Below are 18,723 nucleotides of genomic sequence, written 5' to 3'. Positions count from 1 at the left end.
GATGGAATATCCTAGGTCTGGGATCCAAATACCCAGATGGTGACATTTAAATGTTGTCTTCGCTGATGCTTAAGTGTTGAAGTAGTTCTTACTGAACTATCACAGCTGCTTTCTGCAAGGTCTCTCAGACTAAACAGGGCAAACACACAAGACATTTAATTTGCACATGTAATTTACAACTAATGTTTCTTTTTGAGGTGCTTGTCTCACTATTTAACAATAGATTCGATTTTATTATTGTTGTTGTTGTTTTATAGGGCAGCTGCTTCCCTAATGGGGTGTCCACTAGAGGCTGGGAAGCAGTTAGCTGAATCACAGCCCTGCTGAAGAGGATACGACTTACAGCGGCTGCCAAGTTGAATGTGGGCCAGGAGAGTGTTCGCTCTGCAAATAAGTCAGCCTGCAGTCTGGGCTCCATCATGAAATATGTGGTCAGTGAATGCAGAGGTGCACTTATCCACCAGTACTGACACTGCTGAGCAGTGCATCTAATATTGCTGCCCAGCTTTGGGCTTCTTGCTCAACAAGGATGTCAAAAAAATATGTAGAGACTCCAGTGATGGGCTCCTAAGCTTAAGGCCTGCCCTCTGGAATGACAGTGGAAGGAGCTGGATATAGTCTGTGGGGTGAACTAATAAGAGCCAAGTATTATCTGCAGGACAGTTACAAAGATGGAGCCAAACATCTCCTGATAGCTGCAGGAGATGGGGCAGGGGCATTGGCCACAAACTCCAGCTTGGGGGCTCCAGGCCAGGCAGGAGGACAGGCCTGGTTTACTCTGAGGGCAGTGCACTGGCCAGCCCAGAGAGGCCATGTGATTTCCACCCTTTGCAGGTTTTCAAGCATCTCTAGACAAAGCCCCAGCTGACCTGAGCACAGGTGCCAGTCCTGCTGCAAGTGGGAGGATGTCCAGAAGCAAATCTCTGTGATTCTGCAGCCTGCAGAGACACAGAGAATCTGCAAAACCCGAGATAGGAAAAGCCCGCTGCCATGCAGAGGACAGCCTTTTTGAAGAGCATCCCTTTTTGCCTTCAGGAATTGTTCTCTCCAAAGCAGCGTTCCCAGGCTGGGTGGGAGGCCCCAGAGCATTGTTGGTGCTCTGGCAGCAGCAGGGAGCACATAGCAGAGAAGACAAAGTGTGCGGCGTGTGGAGGTGCCAGGCTTTGGGTGAACAGCCCTGCTGCTCACAACCTGCATGTGATGCTGCATGGGGACTCACCTCTGGTAGCTCAACTTTTCTCACTCTTGTTTCTCAGCAAACCTCAAGTGTTTCAGCAAACTCGAAATGTGAGCAAACTCCAGGTGTCACTTCTTTCAGAAAATGACATTACAAGTAAATACCTCCTTCGAGACTTACTCATTTCTTTTCCTCCCCTCTATGTCTTACCCATAGTTTTGATTTAAGTAACTTCTAGGAGTAAAAGTACTCTGTAGATCAAAGATTGTCTACTAAACCAGAAGAGAGAACAAAAACTTGCTCTAAAGTAATACTTGCATATCAAGTCACCCACAAGTAATTGTATTTCTAGGTTTTTTACACTTGCCTTTGTTTTTTTTTTTGCTATTGATGTTGACAACATGTAAAACATTGAGCATCTTTTTTAAGCTACAGCTAAGTTTACATAGCAACCAACATAGCTGAATCCTCCTGCCACTCCCAGCACTGGCAGAAAGACAAACTAAGGCAAGAGTCACATCCAAAGTAATTGCTGGCCAAGTCCTGATTTCAGCCAGTTCCCTGTAAGGGCTGGCTCTGGAGAGGCCTTCTGTGCTGGAAGAGATGGCTGGTGCCCAGCAAAGCAGAGAAGCTGCACAAAACTAACCACTACTCTGCCACTGTTTAAAGAGAAGGCCTCCTTCCTCTCTCTACCTGCATGGGGCTTTGCCTGGGATGAGGATGTGCGTGAGAGAGGCGCTGCTCTGACTTCACCACAGCCGAGCTGTTACACACCCGAGTTACAAAGCTGCTCTCCACTTGTTCCTCAGCAGCCTTTTCTGACATCCTGGAGCTTTCCCCATCTTCCACAGTGCTTTGGGCCAAGTTGTCTCCAGCTGTACTCACTCTTCCCTTGCTAGTTCACAAATACAGCGAGTGCATGCTTCTCTGCTTGGGAAAGCACAGCCCCTGGCAGCTAACATCTGCAGAAGTGTCAAAATATTTCATGTCTCTGCAACTCAGTTTGATTTCTTGTGGCTTTGCCTGAGATTGCCCTGTTAGAAAGCATTGGCCTAGTTTTTCAAAAGGTCACGGGCAAGGAAACTTCCTAATCTTAAAATATGACTTCATCACCTATTTCTATTAAAAGCAGTGCTTGGAGTGTTGCAAGAAAAAAAAAAATAGCGGCTTTCACCATGAGTAAGAATTTTTCTTTCAATGCAAGTGGCTTGGACTGCACAGACATAGCCAGCAGACTGATTTAATTCATTCCACTGTCAGAACAAGTGGGGACAACGTCTAAAAATCTTTTCACTGCTGAGCTGTCCTGCAGTAGGCACTGAAAGGAGCTCTGTACAGGTGCCACTCACACTGAGCTCGTACACACAGGTGGCAGCACTGCCGGACTCCCGGTGCAGCAGAGGAAGCAGCCGAGCAGAGCGGAAAGGCCAGCTCCGACAGCAGAGCCGGCTGTGGGGACAGGGATCTCGTAGCCACCCCAGAACTAAAGCGTGCCCCTGATGTCCCACAGCTGTTTACAAAGTCTTCTCACGCAGGACACCGCCCCTCGCCGAGGCCGTGGCGTGTCGGGGAAGCACCTCCACGTACACAGCGTGTATCCTAGCGACTGTTACCAGCAAAGGCAGAAATACAGCTGGAGTTTGTTTGGTTGTTAAGCGGGCGCTTCCTCCCGGGACACGGAGCACAGCCCTGCCTTGAGCCTGCAGCTCAGCGCGCACGGCCCCCGCGCAAGGCGGGGCGGCCACAGCCTGCCCAAGGATGGATGAGGTGGCAGCAGCTGCATCACACAGGGCTGCAAGGAGAGCACCGCCAGCAGCGCCGGCACTGCTGCCAACAGCTGCACAGGCACCACGTGCCATGGTCCCCACGGCACAGAGCTAAGCCCGAAGCTATCCACATTTGTACTCTGTTAGGAAAAAACCCCATCTGGGGTAGGAAAAGCCAAACCCAGTTTGCACTCCAAAAGGAAAAGCACCCCAAAACATGAGCCCAAATCCCAGTGTTGTATGCCGCTATCTGTGCCACCGCCACCAGCAGCCCGGCTGCTCTAATCCAAGTACCTTCCTGCATGTAAACAAACCCTCCTAAGCTGCAAGAAATCACTGAACGTGACAGATGGCTCAGCCCTCTCGTTTTGGCAAAGTACAGCTGTGCCCGCCTCACCTTTCTGTAGCCACCAGCTAAGTTTCATACTGTCCTTTTTAAATGCAAACTGGGGGTATTTTACTATTAGTGACTCTTTAGGCAACTGCTTCTCTATAAAAGCCATTTTCACGTGGCAAAATAAATCCCTTCTCTAGGAATATTCAGAGCTACGTTAATTGTGTGGGCAGACCCAGGCTGAATACACGGCTCCATGCAAGCGCTGCTCTCCACTCAACTATGACAAATCAAGAGCAGGATGTACGTGGACTTTTCCACCCCCTCTCTGAACTACACGTGTCCCAGGTACAGCATGTGCTGAAGCTTTTTTGAATTCTGCTCCTCAGACAGTGCTGAGCTTACCAAAACAGCTTTTGTTGGAGAGGAGTATTTTTCATAGAAACAGGATACTCCTTTTTGAGTGTGAGAGTTGAAGCATCTCACGTGTGGCTGTTTTGTTGGGGTTCGTTTTAAACACCATAGAGCAAAGAAACTGAAAACAAAACATCCCAGACTTTTGAATTGAAATACAGGCTTTACAACCACATAGTAAGTGTAGGCTCTTATATTTTAGTTTAAGACTATATCATTTTATAGAGTACCAAAATAAGCAAAGGATCAGCACTCCATACAAAGTGTTAGTTCTTGTGAGGAGGGTAGAAGAGAAATGGACTTTAATTACACTAACTTTTTTTTTTGCAAGTCTAAAGAAAATTCCATTTCAGCAAAACATATTTGGGTTTCAATTCCCCAAATTTCATTAAATAATGTTTCTTTTAAGACAATTTACATTTTTTCTCATTCAAAGTAAAGGGATGATTTAAAGCACTATTAACAAGGAGGTGGTGCTGTTAATGTTTAATGTCAATATGCAATGGCATCTGCTATAAAGGCTAGAAGAGCAACACAAGCTTATTTTTACTTCTGAAGACTACTAGAAATTGACTAACACTGGAGAAAGGTTTCAAGCACAGCACACGACTCTAGCTCTAGGCTGCTGCCAGGAAGCCTCTGCTAGTCCATACACTCCCACGGGGACTGCCAGCACACTCCAGGGCCCTGATGGCAGCAGTGCCACGTGTTCTCACGCGTGTACCCCGTGTCCCTCTTACAAGGTACATCTTTTCCCTGTCTTATGGCATTAGAATGCAAGTTAGCAGCTAACATTGCCACTACAATTTTACAAAAGCATAAAGCTGAACAAAATAGCAGTTAAAACAAATTGAAGCTCTCTGTTAAACTCCATGACAATCCTTCCTCCTATCCTACTCCCTGTTCAAATCCTTCTCCTGCTCCTTCCCTAATGTCTATTTTACAATAAAGAGGTTAAGTGGATTTACATGATGCAAGCGCAACTCAAAGACTTTTGCCCTATACATAGAACCATGTAAAACTGTGAATTATACAAGTGATAGATCTCTAACAAAGCAACCACCAGATTTTTTAAAGAAACACAAGTATTTCAGCATGTACAGTAATGAGTTTAAAACTGTCCAACATCGTTGCTTTCATACATTCTCTTCCTCTTTATAGCATTAACGGGATTTTAGACCTTGATGGCGACAATCCCAAACAAGAGTAAAATGAATTTATTTTATTGCAAACAAACGTCTAGAGTTAAACTTCTCCACCCACTTTCTTTAAAGAGAAAAGGAATCAGCAGGCTAAGGAGATACACCCATTTGAGAAATGACATGATTAAAAATTAAGATATAAAATGGGTGACTCACAGTTTCATTACCTTACAAAATGGTGGAGGTAACTACTACAAGCACACTAGGTATACAGTATTTTGTGGGGAAAGAGTTATACAGACACACAGCTAACTTCATATAGATCCCATTAGACAACTGGATTTACAACAAGTTTTGTTTAATAAGAAATGGGCAAAGCCAGCTTCTTTTCAGAATCAAAATGCAGAACAAATGGAAAAAAAATTATGGTGTTGTACCTTCACAAGTTTGAGCCTCCACAAATAAAGCAACCGAGTTTTACAACTTTAAGAGCTTCTACATACACTCCACCATCACTATTTAGCCCCAGGTTTCCTCTTTGTCCCCAACATCTTATTGAGTTCCAAATGTTACAAAAAAGTCCTAGTTATTGCCAGAAACTTTTGCCTCCCCCTCCTCCCCTCCCCACCCAAGAGCTTCATAGAGAGGATGGAGTGTAATAGGGAGCTTTACATAATCTCATGGTATTTGAGGGCTACTAAGATGCCTCCATACGAATCTGGTTGCTAACATTTCTATCATATTGTGACATGACTCACGACTGTTTCTTAGAAATTGGGGGATGGGGAAAAAGGAGAAAATTCTTTAATAAAAAGACACCAGGTACAAAGCAACGTTTTACTTTTGTTGTGGTAAAAAAAAAGTCACATTTTACAGATAAAATGTAGAACCCTGAAATACTGACACATTCTCTTTTCGTGCACAATGCTGAGGTTCTCTTACGAATCACTTTAAAACTGCAATTAAAAATGTACAAAAAAAGAAAAGAAAAAATCAACCCACAAAGCTTCTAAAAAAGGAACCCGCAGGCACTTCCTCTTGTGGAATGTTTAAAAAGTTAGCCTACTAAAGAAAACAGTCGACTTCTTGTGAAGGTTTTGGAGAAATATGTATCAGTTCATTTATTTGGGTATTCAATAATATCCTTGGTGATAATGCTGACTCCATGGCTTCTGACCCCAGAATTGCTGCAACAGATTAATAAATAGTTAGTTTTAACCTGCAATCACATAATGGTTAAGTTTCTTACTTGGAGAAAAAAAAAAAACATTTAACAAACGTGTAGTTCCCCTGGAACTTGAGAAGATTAAAGTCCTCTCCAATAGCAGCAAGCTCCTGAACAACTGAAGGCAGTTAAAAGTTCACTTCACAGCAGTAATGTGAAGCCAAGTACTACATACCATTAAGAACATTAAGCCACAGCTGGTATTTGATATATCAAGACCATCAAGGCAGATCAAGTTTTGCACAGGAAACTATTTATAGTGATATTACTTAGCAGAAGAAGATTTTGCTATCCACTTTTGACTATGCATCTCTTGATTTTAGTCAGCATTTTGCAACATTCAAGTTAACAATAAGTAAAAAGGTAAAGTTGGGACTACTTACACCCTGCTGCCACTGGTTGTAGCCCTGAGATTGGTTTTTGTAGCCACGATTATTTCCCCTTCCTCTGAAGTTCTGCAAGAGGAGAACAGTTTTTAACTTCTTTGTCTATATGCATTTTTTAGCAGTGTCCTAATATCAATTGTTACTACCACCAAAACATCACACACCATATAGAAGTATCAGCCTCAGGTTAATAAAAAACACACCGCCAAAACCACTAGAATACCAAAAGCCTCCTTCCTCCCCTCTAAGCAACTGCTTTGTAAGCACAGGGGCAAGAACCTCAGAATTAATAAACCAGCTCAAACTGTTGTTGCCTGGTCTGGAAAGCTGGCTAATCCAGTTTTGACTCACCCTATTTCCAGCTGCTAAATGCACCAGGACAACTAAAAATACAAGAGCTTGTCTATTTTTAGTTAGTAAAGGCTGTAATTGCTACAAGGATATGTTATCTGATCAGACAAAAGGATATGGGTCACACAACTGAAAATAGACAAGCTAGCCCACAAAACTTCAACAGAAGTTATGGTACAACAAAGGGACATTGATACAAGTAGATAAAATTTTGCTTTTCCCGTTTGTCATTATTAGGCAAACCTGAGCCATGTTTACTGGCTTGGGCTCCATCTGCTGGCTCTTCAGTAATCCCAATTTTGTTTTTCCAATACTTCCACCGATATTCCATCAGGTAAGATCTAGGCTTGTGTGTCTTTATTAGTTGTGTTTGACACCAGACACCAAAACAAAGACTGTGTGGAGAGCTATTTTCAGAAAGTTCTCTACATGTTTGATAAAGATACACTATGACCCTCAGGCCAAACAACAGTTACTATTATTGGGGAAGAAATACACAAAAAGCCAGAGACCAGCCTTCACACACATGCACTAAAAATCTTCATTTTTAACAGGACATAGGTACAGCCCTAACATGAATCCCCTGCATCAGCAGTTGTTACACAACATTCAGAGCCCTGGGCACATGTAGCACCACAACCAAGTTTGTGACTCCTCACAGGCACCAGAGCTGTCAACAACATCCAAAGTACTGTAGTTCAACTAGTCAGTCCCCCCTCAAAGCATCACCTGGTTGTAGTTTCCCCTGTTGGGCATTCCACCTCTGTTATAGTTTCCTCTGTTTGAGTAGCCACCTCTGCTTGGAAAGACAGGGCCGCGAGGATAGGGGTAGCCAATTGCTCCGCTGCTGCCACCGCCACCACCGCCACCTCCACCACCTCGCTGAGGCATGTTGCCTCCCCTCCTGTTGTATCCACCACGATTGCCAGGGACTGCAAGGGAGAGAGAGTTACTTTAATCAAGTCATTGTTAAGTCTTATGTATTTCCTACACCAAGATGAACAGCCTCTCATTTGAGATGGACAATTAACTATGCACTAAAATGTTGTTAAACTTACTGAAACTGAGATCAAGGTTCCCACTATATAATAATTGCAATTAAGTACTACAACCTTTTTCCCCAGCAGCAGCAACTTCCAGAAGTCACAGATTTATTTCCAGGCTCACCTCCTCCTCTGAAGTTGCCCCGCATGTTGAATCCTCCACGTCCTCTCTGACCCCTATTAAATTGATTTTTATTGCTCTTCTTGTTCTTCTTTGAGCCAGTGTTCTGTTTCTTTTCTGGTGGAAGAGCTTTCTTACTTTCTTCTTTATACTGTTCCAAAAGCTTCTGAGCTTCTTCTTTTTGCAACTCTACATAGATTATTTCATCAAAACATTCTGCTACCTCTGGCAGTGTGAAGTTCCCTATAATTGCAAAAACACTGAGTATTCAGCATCTACATTCAGCTATAATTAAAGCCGCAATTTAACCACCTTTCCCCATTCTTCCTCCCACCCTCTGCATCCCCTCAGCATAGGGACAAAATTACATAATCTCAGCATTTAGGAAATATAACAGTGACAAATGAAATAAACAGGTCTTCATGGAGTTGCCAGTACTGTTCCAAACCTTGAAAACATTCTGCCTATCTTTTTTTTTTTTTTCTTTTATAAGCCTCCACTCAGAACACCAGTTTCTGCCAAATATGTCACGTATATAGGGCACTTTATGCCAAGACAGCTTTGTGCATCTGCATGAAGCGTATCACCGTAACTGAGTAGTGTTAAGGACTGCAGCAGAGGGAACACAATATAGTGTTATCCTACCAAGTTACAATAGTCTTCCAGTTTTGTATAAGTACAACTGTTTAAGATAAAGTGGTTTTTTAGACTTCACGTTTACTTAATCCTTTAAACAGATACTCAGCATCCTAAAACACAGTATAGGATTATGTTCCATGCCTTTCATTTTGAGAACTGCATGCTCTGGAAGATCTTTTCCCTCCACCTCTGCCTTCTTTTGTGTTCTTTGCTTGTAGTCTTCATCTTTTGGGCAAACAACAACTGCTTTGCGCTGGAAGCCTGCAAACAGGCACATTTTTCTCCTCTGCGCAGCTGCAGACACATTTGTCTGAAAAAAATGCAGTAACTTACTACACGTAGCTGTCATTGTAAGAGTTAAGGAAGTCAACTTATGGTGTATAGACTTCACCTCTACAAGAGCTTGCAATGAAGTTTACAAATAACTGGACATAAAGATGCTGCATAATGCAAAGTTACGAGCTCGTATCAATGTGTTAAAACACTTCCTCCCACATCCCATAAATCTAGAGAAGTTCAGACAAGCATTTGTACTAATAACTCAACTTTGTGTCCCCTGAATGAGTAGTAAGTCAGTAACTGAAACAACTGCTATTATAATATAACTTTAATCCCAATTAATTACTACAATACAGCCTATTAAAAAATTTCCTTAACAGTTTTTCACTGAAGCTTCTACCTGATCCAAAATGAAATTCCGCTTCTTACGAGCTGCAATCTCAATGAACTTTCCAAGACACTGTGGAGCTCTCTGCAACAGTGTGTTAAGTTTTCCAGTGTCTGCCATCTGACGCTTAAAACCTGCAACCTATGGAGAAATTTCCCAGAGTCAGTCAGTGTAGTCCTGATACATGTGGCTGACATTCTTTGCTAAATGCTTTCCACCACACTTCAAGTGTTGTTCAGTTCAAGGCCACAACTGCTGCAAACTCGTAACTGAAATTCTCAACCCTCCATAGAATGTAAGAGATTTATAAACAAAGACTCCACAAGAACTGGTACATTCAGTTTAAGGTATACTCATCACAATACTAGTTCCAGCTCTGAGAACAGTGATGTGTAGAGAAGTAGAAATACATTCAGCAGTCAGCAACAGCTGACTATTTCTTACATTTTACCACAGAAAAGCTTCTGAATCTTGCCATGTGTGAATTACCATCTAAGCAAGGGAATAAAATCTTTACACAGAACCATTAGGTTGGGAAAGACCTTTGAGATCAGTGAGTCCAACTAACAACCACTAACACCACCTTGTCAACCAGACCATGGCACTAAGTGCCACAGCCATTCTTTTTTTCAATACCAATGGTCATTAGCTAACTAGCAGCCAGCTTCTTTGATACCAAAGAACCCCATGGTAGCCAAAGACCCTGGATTTACAGCAAGTTTTCAATAGATCAAGAAATAAAATATCTTATCACTTACCATCATTTTGTCCATAATAGTATTTGTCCCAAGAATATTGTATTTTCCAGGATTTGCTGCTGCATGTTTGGTAACCCATGTAGTCTTGCCAGCTCCTGGCAAGCCAATCATCATCACCACCTATGACAAAAAGTCCTGTATTTGAGATACTAGTTCAAAGATTTTCTTTAATACACAACTTAGCCCAGCAAGTCTAAAGGATACTGAGGGGGGGATGTGGGGGTTTTGGGGGTGGGGAAGGTAGTGGTAGTGAATAGGTCACAAGACACTAAGTATTAAAGCTCTCCAACAAAAATGTCAGAGTGATGTGGAATATTCTCCTTAACTCTAACCATTTCCATCCATGTGCTTTAACAGCTTTTGATATCATCAGAAGAAACTTACCTCACAATCCTTCTTTTGCTCAGGTCCCTTTGGTCCTCGGACCCTATCCTCCAGGGGGACCTTCTGGATGAAGGTGTACTCTTCAGGTACTGGGAAGTAGGGTTCCTCCTTCTGACCAAAGTTAAACTCAACCGCACAGTTATGGCAGAGAACATGTGGAAAGAGTGGTCGCCCATCAAGAACTTCCTTGCTTATTTTGAATGCAACACCAAGCTCTTGTCCATTCTTGGAATATGAGAGTTCCACTTCATCACCATCAAAATTCTGTTTTTCAGACAAAGCATTATTTTGGATAAAATTAACTCACTTTATACAGTTAATTAGTCACTTCACTCTACTGGCTATGTTCACTCAACTTCTGTAACACTGTTATTTCATAAGGAACTAAAACCAATTTTCTAATGAGTCACTGTCAATGATCAATTTGTTCAAGATCTGATTTTTTGTTAAAAGGCTTTAAAAAACATTTGTCCATGAATATGAAATTATGTTGCCAGCAGTCACTGTTAGTAATAGCTGCTGTTTCTACTGCCTGCCTATGTTAACTTGTCTTGTTCCCATGATTTTATGTATTTGCTTTACTGCTTCTAACACCAAAGCAGTCGAAGAATTCAAGGATGCTTTCCCTCACAAGAAAATAAAAGTGAAAACTTACAGCAAAACATCCAATCACATCATTTTCATCAAACTTCTCACCAAAGTCTTCAGTCTCACAATTGCATGTCTTTATTCCTTTTAGAGAATAACCGTAAGAAAATTCTTCTTCACCTGAAGGAACAATTTAAACTAATTACAAATAGGCTTTCCCATCTAACCTTTTAGACATAAATCACCTTACAGCTACTTAAATAAGGTGCTGTTCAGAGTATTTTTATTAATGCCAAAACATCTATGACACCCCCCAACAGCTACACAAGCTCATTCTTCTATTCAACACTTTCACTTGAGATAGAACAGCAGTGCTTCCTCATCCCTGTTTGAAAGCTTTATGCTGCTGGTTCCAGATTTATGCTCTCAATAAAAGCTGAACTGTCAGATAAAGACATGAACAAGTATTGCAAACTGTGAAGACCTGATTACGCACTGGTATACTTGCTGTAACGCAGTCAGAAAGGCTTTCTGAAGTTAGTCTCCAGGAGCACTTACCCCTCCCATTTTAAAGGGAGTTTAGCAGACAGCCTATGCAACAGCTGAGGATGAAGCTGCAAGGAACAAGCTAACAGGAAGTGTCAAAACACAAGGACTCAGGTGCAACTTAAGTAGAAAGCTGTTGCTGATGTCAGAACACACCAACTCACCAATATTTTCCCCAAATATGTGTTTCAGCAACAAGTTATAAATATTATTATCATCATCATAATTTTTCATATATATATAATGAAGCTGAACTTCTTTCTTTCCAACTATTTTCAGAAATTAGGATTTTCCCACCAAGCAAAAAAAAAGATAATGTAGTTACCATGGGTTAAATTTTATACCATGCACTACCCTTTAAAAGTAGAGGAAAGGGCAACTCCCCCTTTTCTACTTTTGACACTACATGAAAAAGACAAATCCTTTATCTTGTCAAGTATTTAACAATGTTCTCCATAACCCATACATAATCATTGGAAGAATTACTTCTTAAGTTATGGCCCTAACCCTTACATGTCTGAATACTTAATGACTTTATTTGGTCCTAGTAATGAACTTTCTCACACCACATCCAGAGAATGACTCAAATTAAGACCACTTTTCACAAAACACATACTACAGTCACTAAGCTTGTCCCCCCACTTCAGGAAAAAAATTTTAAAACTTCAGCCACATCAACACAAAAGCAATTAAACATTTAAGTCTTACCGAGCAACATTCCACTTGTGTTCAGTGACCAGCCAACTCGCACTTCATGTATGTCAATGTCTTTTGTATACAGATGTTTAACAGGAATCTTTTCTGTAACCTATTTTTAAATTATTCAGTAAAAGGTAAGCAGTATTTATTATACACTAACAAGATGGAAGAACAAAAGGTAACATTTTGAACCTTTACACTTTGGTTAAATCTTTGCAAAATCTAAGTCATCACCTTCAGCAAAAATAAAACATGCTTGAGAATATGAAACCACAACTAGTGACTAAACGGTTCTATCTCCTAACTTAGCAATGAAGATTGAAGATACCATAAATCTTCACCACTTTGTCACAGCAGTCCCTGTCAGTGGTCAAAAACCTTAAGTCCTTTTGACATTGTATTAAAATCACAATCAATACGAATATTTATTAAAAAAAAATCCCAGAGTTTACATGAAGTTGGGATTAACAGTAAATTACTTAGCTAAGAAAATGTGCACTGTATTAATAACCCGCTTCTTGGAGGGAAAGTATTACACTGTCCCCTTTCACTGTGAGCAGACTTCCTGGGCAAGTTGCCAGCTTCTGAACAACATAACCAGATTAAAAAAAAAAGCAACAAAAACACCCCAGAAACCCCAACAAACCACCCACTGGAATATACATGCAGCCAGCTGTTTTTTTAACTGTCTTTAGAAACTTTACTAAAAGAAAATGAAAAGCCCATCAGTATCCTATTAACCCTTGCAACTATTCCAGTCAGGTGACTGAGCTGAAACTCATTTGAAAGCAAACAGGACAATAAATAGTGACATAAACTTCACTTCACTGGCCTTCCTAAGTTACAGGTATCAACAGACACAGAAATCACTCCATGCAAAAGGCTGGATAATGGGATCACTACCCAATTCTCATGGTAACAGTTACATCTGAAAGCACTGGAGGAAGAGAACAGATTAATATACACAGGCCCATCATAAGCAAAAAAGCCTTTAACATTGCTAAGTAAAAAAGGAATAAGAAAAATAAATTCAAGCCTTGTGGTTTTGTTCCTCTTCCATTAACAAGCTGGAGAAATCCGTTTATTAGAAGGCTGATTGCTCTTTGCCATTCTTACCCTTCAGGAGAACTCTTGCTCTCAAAATTCAACTACCTGCTAAATACTCACACTCAATGCATCATGTCAGAGTAATGATGTTGAAAGGGACCTCTAGAGGTCATCGAGCCCAAATCCATGCCTAGAGCAGATTAAACTCAAAGACTAAGCAACACCACAAAGGACTGTTAGGATAATTTATATTCCTTTAAAAAAAAAAAGTCAAGCTTTCTGTAATCTTCAGAAAGCACAAGCAAACTTCTGAGTAGAGAGTATAAAAATACTTTCAGTGTTGATGCATGAGATGACATATAGAATTAATGATTAAAAAATAAGACCAAAAAGTCTCATATTCAGAACAAATGTAGTGTTTTGTGGGTTGTTTTAAAATTTCTGGTTTTTGTTTGTTTGTTAAATCAAAGTTCTTATAAAAGAGAAAACAGTTTTGCAAACTGAGCCATCTTCTTTTAAGAGAAGGCCATTTAAGAGTCCTGTTTACATCAATTAGTTTCAACCAAGTCCAAAAAATGTGACAAGTATTAATATTACATTTAAGCATGCAGAAGGCTCCCATAAACATTAACTCACCTTCATCTCAAAGCAGACTTTGCCTTTAGAAACTCCATAGGAGGCTCTCCCTCCAGCCCAAAGGAAAGCAAAGCTTTCCATGGTCAGGGAGGAAGCACTAAACCGGTCTCTTGAGATTTTAAAATGCAGGTCACAGTTATCTGTTAATATAAAAATTAATCTGTTTACTCTGATTACAAAATTAAGTACAGGTGTCCAATTTTATGCATTAAAGATGATGCCAGATTTTAAGAGTTATTTTAAAGACAAACTGCCTGCAAGTACCCAGGACCTTTCAGAGAAGCAACATGTCTAGATGGAACTGCAGACTGAAACTCAGCCAGAATCTTAGGAAAAGCTAGCTAACAAGTCATTTTCAAGGGGCCATCTTCACTTCTGTCACACAAATTCCCTCTATTTTTTTCCATCTCCTTAAAAACCCCTAACTTCTACCGTATCTGTTGGACCCTCTCTCAGTTACCTCTTTCCACCAATTCTGAGCCATCTGCATTGTGCTCTCCAGTACCCTCTAGAGATCTGATTCTGAAGCAGTCTCACTGCCCAAGCCCAAGCCTAAGGGCTGCTAAGAAGTAAATGAACACAAATGTTTTTACATAAGTACTGAATGTAGTCTTTGGTTAATACAGTCAATTAGCAAGTCAAATTAGATTATGTCTATTAAAATAAAGGCAGTTAAGTCAGATACAGACATGCTAATCACAGAAGGTGTGCTAAGAGAACCTAACCTAGTTCAGCCCAGAAACACGACCTACACACTGAATTCACCTATCACTCCACGAACCTAAGCAGAACCATGGTTTTACAAGCACCTTCAGAGCTGCACACCATGAAATTGCAAATGAATCTCCCAGTAGGTTTCAGAAAAACAATGCCAAATGGTAACAAGAGGTGCAGCATGCAGAATTCCCCAGAGCAAGGAATCCACAGAAGCAGCTCCAAACCTACTTGACAGTTACAAGAAAGGAGCAAAATGAGCAATCAGTGAGGAATTCTGCTCTGGTATAAAACCTGCAGGGTGCCAGAATACACTAAAATGCAGCCTGCCCTGTACTACTGGCAACCCTTATGCACAAGATTTTGTTTTGTTTGCATACAGCCATCCCCAATTTCAAAAATACTATTAGTGATCCAAGTGTCTTCTCATCAGTACTGCTAACTTGTATTTGTAGAAAAGCAGATCATACAGAAGAAACCCACCTTTGCAGGCTACCTTTAGAACAGGAGATGAGAAACAGAATTTGAAGTTACAGCTTCTTTGTAAGACACAGGCAATAAAAAGCACTTAAGAGTGGCTAAACCTCTTACATGTCTGGATCACTATCCAGAAGAGAGTGCCAATTCGTTACACAATTCAGCCTTACAGCTCTCTTTGAATCTTATCTCTGAAGAGTCTGCCAACACTTTAAATCAGAACTTGTCCAGTAACAAGATTTTCCGCTAGAAAATACTATTATTACTAGAAACAGTAATAATGAAAAGCAGCTATTTACTCAGCTATTGGAAAAATCCAAAGCTCCCACAGAAGTGGCTACTCACCAGGTTAGCAGCTAGAAACTTGAGACTTAGTTAGCAAAATGTCAGGGATGGCATATCCAGCAATTTACGTGACTGTAAACTAACACCTCCTTCCATTTCAAACCATTTCTTGTGGAATAAAACCACCTGAAACTTCTAACAAATATACCAGACAATGCCAAAAGTTAAACTTTCCTTCCATGGCACTGTAAGAATCCAACAAGTTCAAGCATTACTTCAAGTTTTCTAATATTGTGCTGAGTCCTTATACTTACCCTCAAGAACACAAATGTCAACTCTGCCATAATGGAATGTTACAGCAATTATGATGTTTATAATCTGCCTCAAAAAAACCCCTGTTTGCAGGCACTTCTCAACTTCTGTGCTCTGCTGACCAAGTCTCTCTGCCATCCCACTTGGACAAACCACCACCCAAAGCCCACACACTCTCAGGTTACATGAACGGGTCATTTCTGAGGAGGCATTACTAGATTTTGTTAAATTTATTAGAAGACAGAAAGAACACTCCACTGGTCAGTACCTAAATAGGGGTACTTATGCAGGAAGCTCACTGTATTTTGTATTTCTCAAACTGTATTTTGTAAGCACTTACGCTGTTGTGTCTCTGAGCTACCTGGGCAGTAGTGCTGGACAGCTGCTTCATCAAGCTGTCTGCAGAGTGTTCTATGTGCACTCTACACTTACCCACTTAAGCTTCCATACCAGATTAAGTGTTTTGGTTAAGATTTCTTCACAGAACTGTCTATCACTACAGAATTCATAGGAAAACCAAGCTTATTACTGCTAACATACTCATAGCCTTCTGTTCTTTTCTTTGCTAAAAATGGGTGGAAATACAGTATTTTTTCTTGTTTTTTTTAAGTTACCTGGTAATGAAAATCAACAAATGTTATCCTCCCCGTCTCAGAAAGTGTGGCATTAAGATTAGAAGCCTTAACACCACATCTTTCCAGAGCAAAGGAAAGCGTGTTTACTCACAAGTATCAAGACAAACCACTGTGTCGTCAAAATGTTCATCTTCTTCTTCAACAGGTGGTTGAGGGGACTTGGCCCTGAAAAAATAAAACCAAACAAAACATAATAAAGCTACATGCATTTTCACGAAGTTAAGAACAACACTTCTGTACTCTATTCCTCATCACAAAATGCTGCCCAGCACCAATTCTGTTTACCTGCTGTACTTGTTTTCCTCAATGTATTCAAAGTATCCCCGGCCATGGTCTTCACGCGGTCTCTTTACTCCCCTCTTCTTCTCACCAGGCTTTTGCTCCGTTTTACCATCTCCTGTAACAGAAGCAATGATTTATTTAGATTAAGTTTTAGTTTAATTTGGAATAAAATCTATATCATGGTTTCGACTTTGCAAACTGCAGCAAGCTACAGCATGAGATAAGCAGTAACATCTTAAAAAGGAATTTTACTATTACTAAGGTAAAGCCCTGCATGTTGAATTTTCACGGGAGACTCAAAACTTGCCGCCAATCAGAAATGATTTAGCAAACGGAAGTCCCCACGCAGCAGCCAGTACGGCCCTCAATGTTATAAGCTTCACTGAAACCATCCCGAAAAAAAAAAAAGAAAAAAAAGAAAAAACCTAAAAGGATAAAAAAACCCTACTGACCCGCCGCGCCTCCAAACCCGCAACACCCGCCCACCACGGAGGCAGCGGGACATTGCCAGCCTCTCGCAAGGGCACCGTGCGATCCGCACGACTGCGCCTCCTCCCGGCGGGCCGCGGGCGGGAGCCCCAGGGAAGGGATTCCTCCTCCTCCTCCCGCCTCCATTGTACCGCCAGGCCTTCCCAGCGCCATCCCGTGCGGCGGCGGCGCCCAGCCCGGAAGTGACGTCAGACGCGCCCCGCGCTGCTCGGCGCACAATGCACAGCGCGCCCCAGCGGCCCCTCCGCCGCCCCTCCTCCCGCGCCCCTCCCCCGCCCCCCCGCCGGGGCAGCACGAGGCGCGGGGCCGCCAACGTCCTCCCGCGCGCGCCCCGGAAACCACCCCCCCCCCCACCCGGGCAACCCCGTCATGGCGGGGGGGGCTGGGATTAATGGGCCCCCACCCCTGTTCCCGCCGCCACGCTCACTCACCCCCGGCGCCCTGCGCCCCGGGGCGGCCGCCTCCGCCGCCGCCTTCCGCTTTCTTCTGCTGCTGCTGCTGCTTGGCGGGGCCCGCCGGGCCAGTGGCAGTGGCGGGCCCCGAGGCGCCCCCAGCGCTCTTGCCGGGAGCCTCCTTGGCGGCAGCGGCGCTGCGCGGCGGGAGGAGCGGAGGGGGCTGCTGCGACTGCTGGGGCTGCGGCGGCTGCTGGTCACCGTGGCCGTTGGCGTCTCCGGCCGCGGCCTCCTCCTCGTCGGCCAACTCGTCCTCCCCCTCTTGGAAACCCTGGTCGTCGCCGTTCTCATCCTCCTCCTCCTCCTCTTCCTCCTCCTCGCCGCCCGCCTCCTCCTCCATGGGGCCGCCCCCGGCCCCTGCCCGCTCGCCGTTCTCCTCGCCCAGCTCCATGGCGTCGCCATCGGCGGCCTCCAGCCCTTCCTCGTCGTCGTCCTCCATGGCGGAGGCCGCGGCCTGGCCGGGGCCTCCCCCCTGGCGGAGCTGCGCGGCGCCCCCACCGCTCTCGGCCGCCTCCCCCTCCACGCTGCCGTTGCCGGGCTCGGCCGCACCGCTGGCGGGGCCGCCCCCGCCGGCCTCCTCCTGGTCTAGCGCGGCCTGGAGCCGCTCCATGAGCTCAGCCTTGAGGCCCTTGTCGGAGAGGCGCCGCTTTTTCAGCTCCTCCTTCAGCTCCGACACCTTCAGCTTCTTCACGTTCACGGGCGAGCAGCTCATGGCGGCGGCGGCGGCACTGGCGGCTCGGTCCCTGGGCGGCGCGCGGGCGGCGGCGAGCAGGGACAGACGGGCGGCTCTGGCTCTGCGTGCGGTGTGTCGGTGCCCCGGCGGGCGGTGGGTGCGGGCGGGAGGCGCGGGGGGTTCGTGCGGCTGCGGGAGCTGCGGAGCCGGACCCGCCTGGCGCCAAATCCTTTCACCGCGAGCTCGCGAGGGAGACGCGCCTCGCGGGGCCGCGCACGCACCGGCGCCGCGCGCGCGCCGCCCCGCCCCCGCGCACGTAGGCCCTCCCGCGCTACCGTAACGACCGCATTACCGTAAATACCCGCCCGAGCGCCCCCCGCCGCCCTCGTCCCGGCGGGTTCCTCGGCGGCCGCTCGGCCGATACGCCGCTCCGGCACAATGAGCCCGCTGCGAGCCACCCCCGGTGCCAGCCCCCGCCCGC

General features: G+C 43.9%; 1 protein-coding gene across 1 annotated transcript; it reads right to left on the bottom strand.

The window, feature by feature from the left end:
* Positions 1 to 5,170: 5,170 nt before the first annotated feature.
* HNRNPU (heterogeneous nuclear ribonucleoprotein U) lies at positions 5,171 to 18,427 on the bottom strand. The gene is made up of 14 exons (XM_084203726.1): positions 17,549 to 18,427; positions 16,632 to 16,743; positions 16,438 to 16,511; positions 13,924 to 14,063; positions 12,250 to 12,349; positions 11,063 to 11,175; positions 10,408 to 10,671; positions 10,024 to 10,143; positions 9,278 to 9,406; positions 8,740 to 8,908; positions 7,963 to 8,202; positions 7,525 to 7,727; positions 6,442 to 6,513; positions 5,171 to 6,020 (listed from the first exon to the last, which is right to left on the bottom strand). The coding sequence occupies exons 1-14, from the start codon at positions 18,279 to 18,281 to the stop codon at positions 5,967 to 5,969; spliced, it is 2,523 nt and encodes an 840-aa protein (XP_084059852.1). The 5' UTR covers positions 18,282 to 18,427; the 3' UTR covers positions 5,171 to 5,966.
* Between the last annotated feature and the right edge of the window lie 296 nt (positions 18,428 to 18,723).

Source organism: Fringilla coelebs (genome assembly GCF_963513975.1).
Source record: "Fringilla coelebs genome assembly, chromosome: 3".
In the NCBI taxonomy this organism is placed as follows: Eukaryota; Metazoa; Chordata; class Aves; order Passeriformes; family Fringillidae; genus Fringilla; species Fringilla coelebs.
Note: the sequence above shows the minus strand (reverse complement) of the source record. Positions and strands in the feature narration are given on the sequence as shown.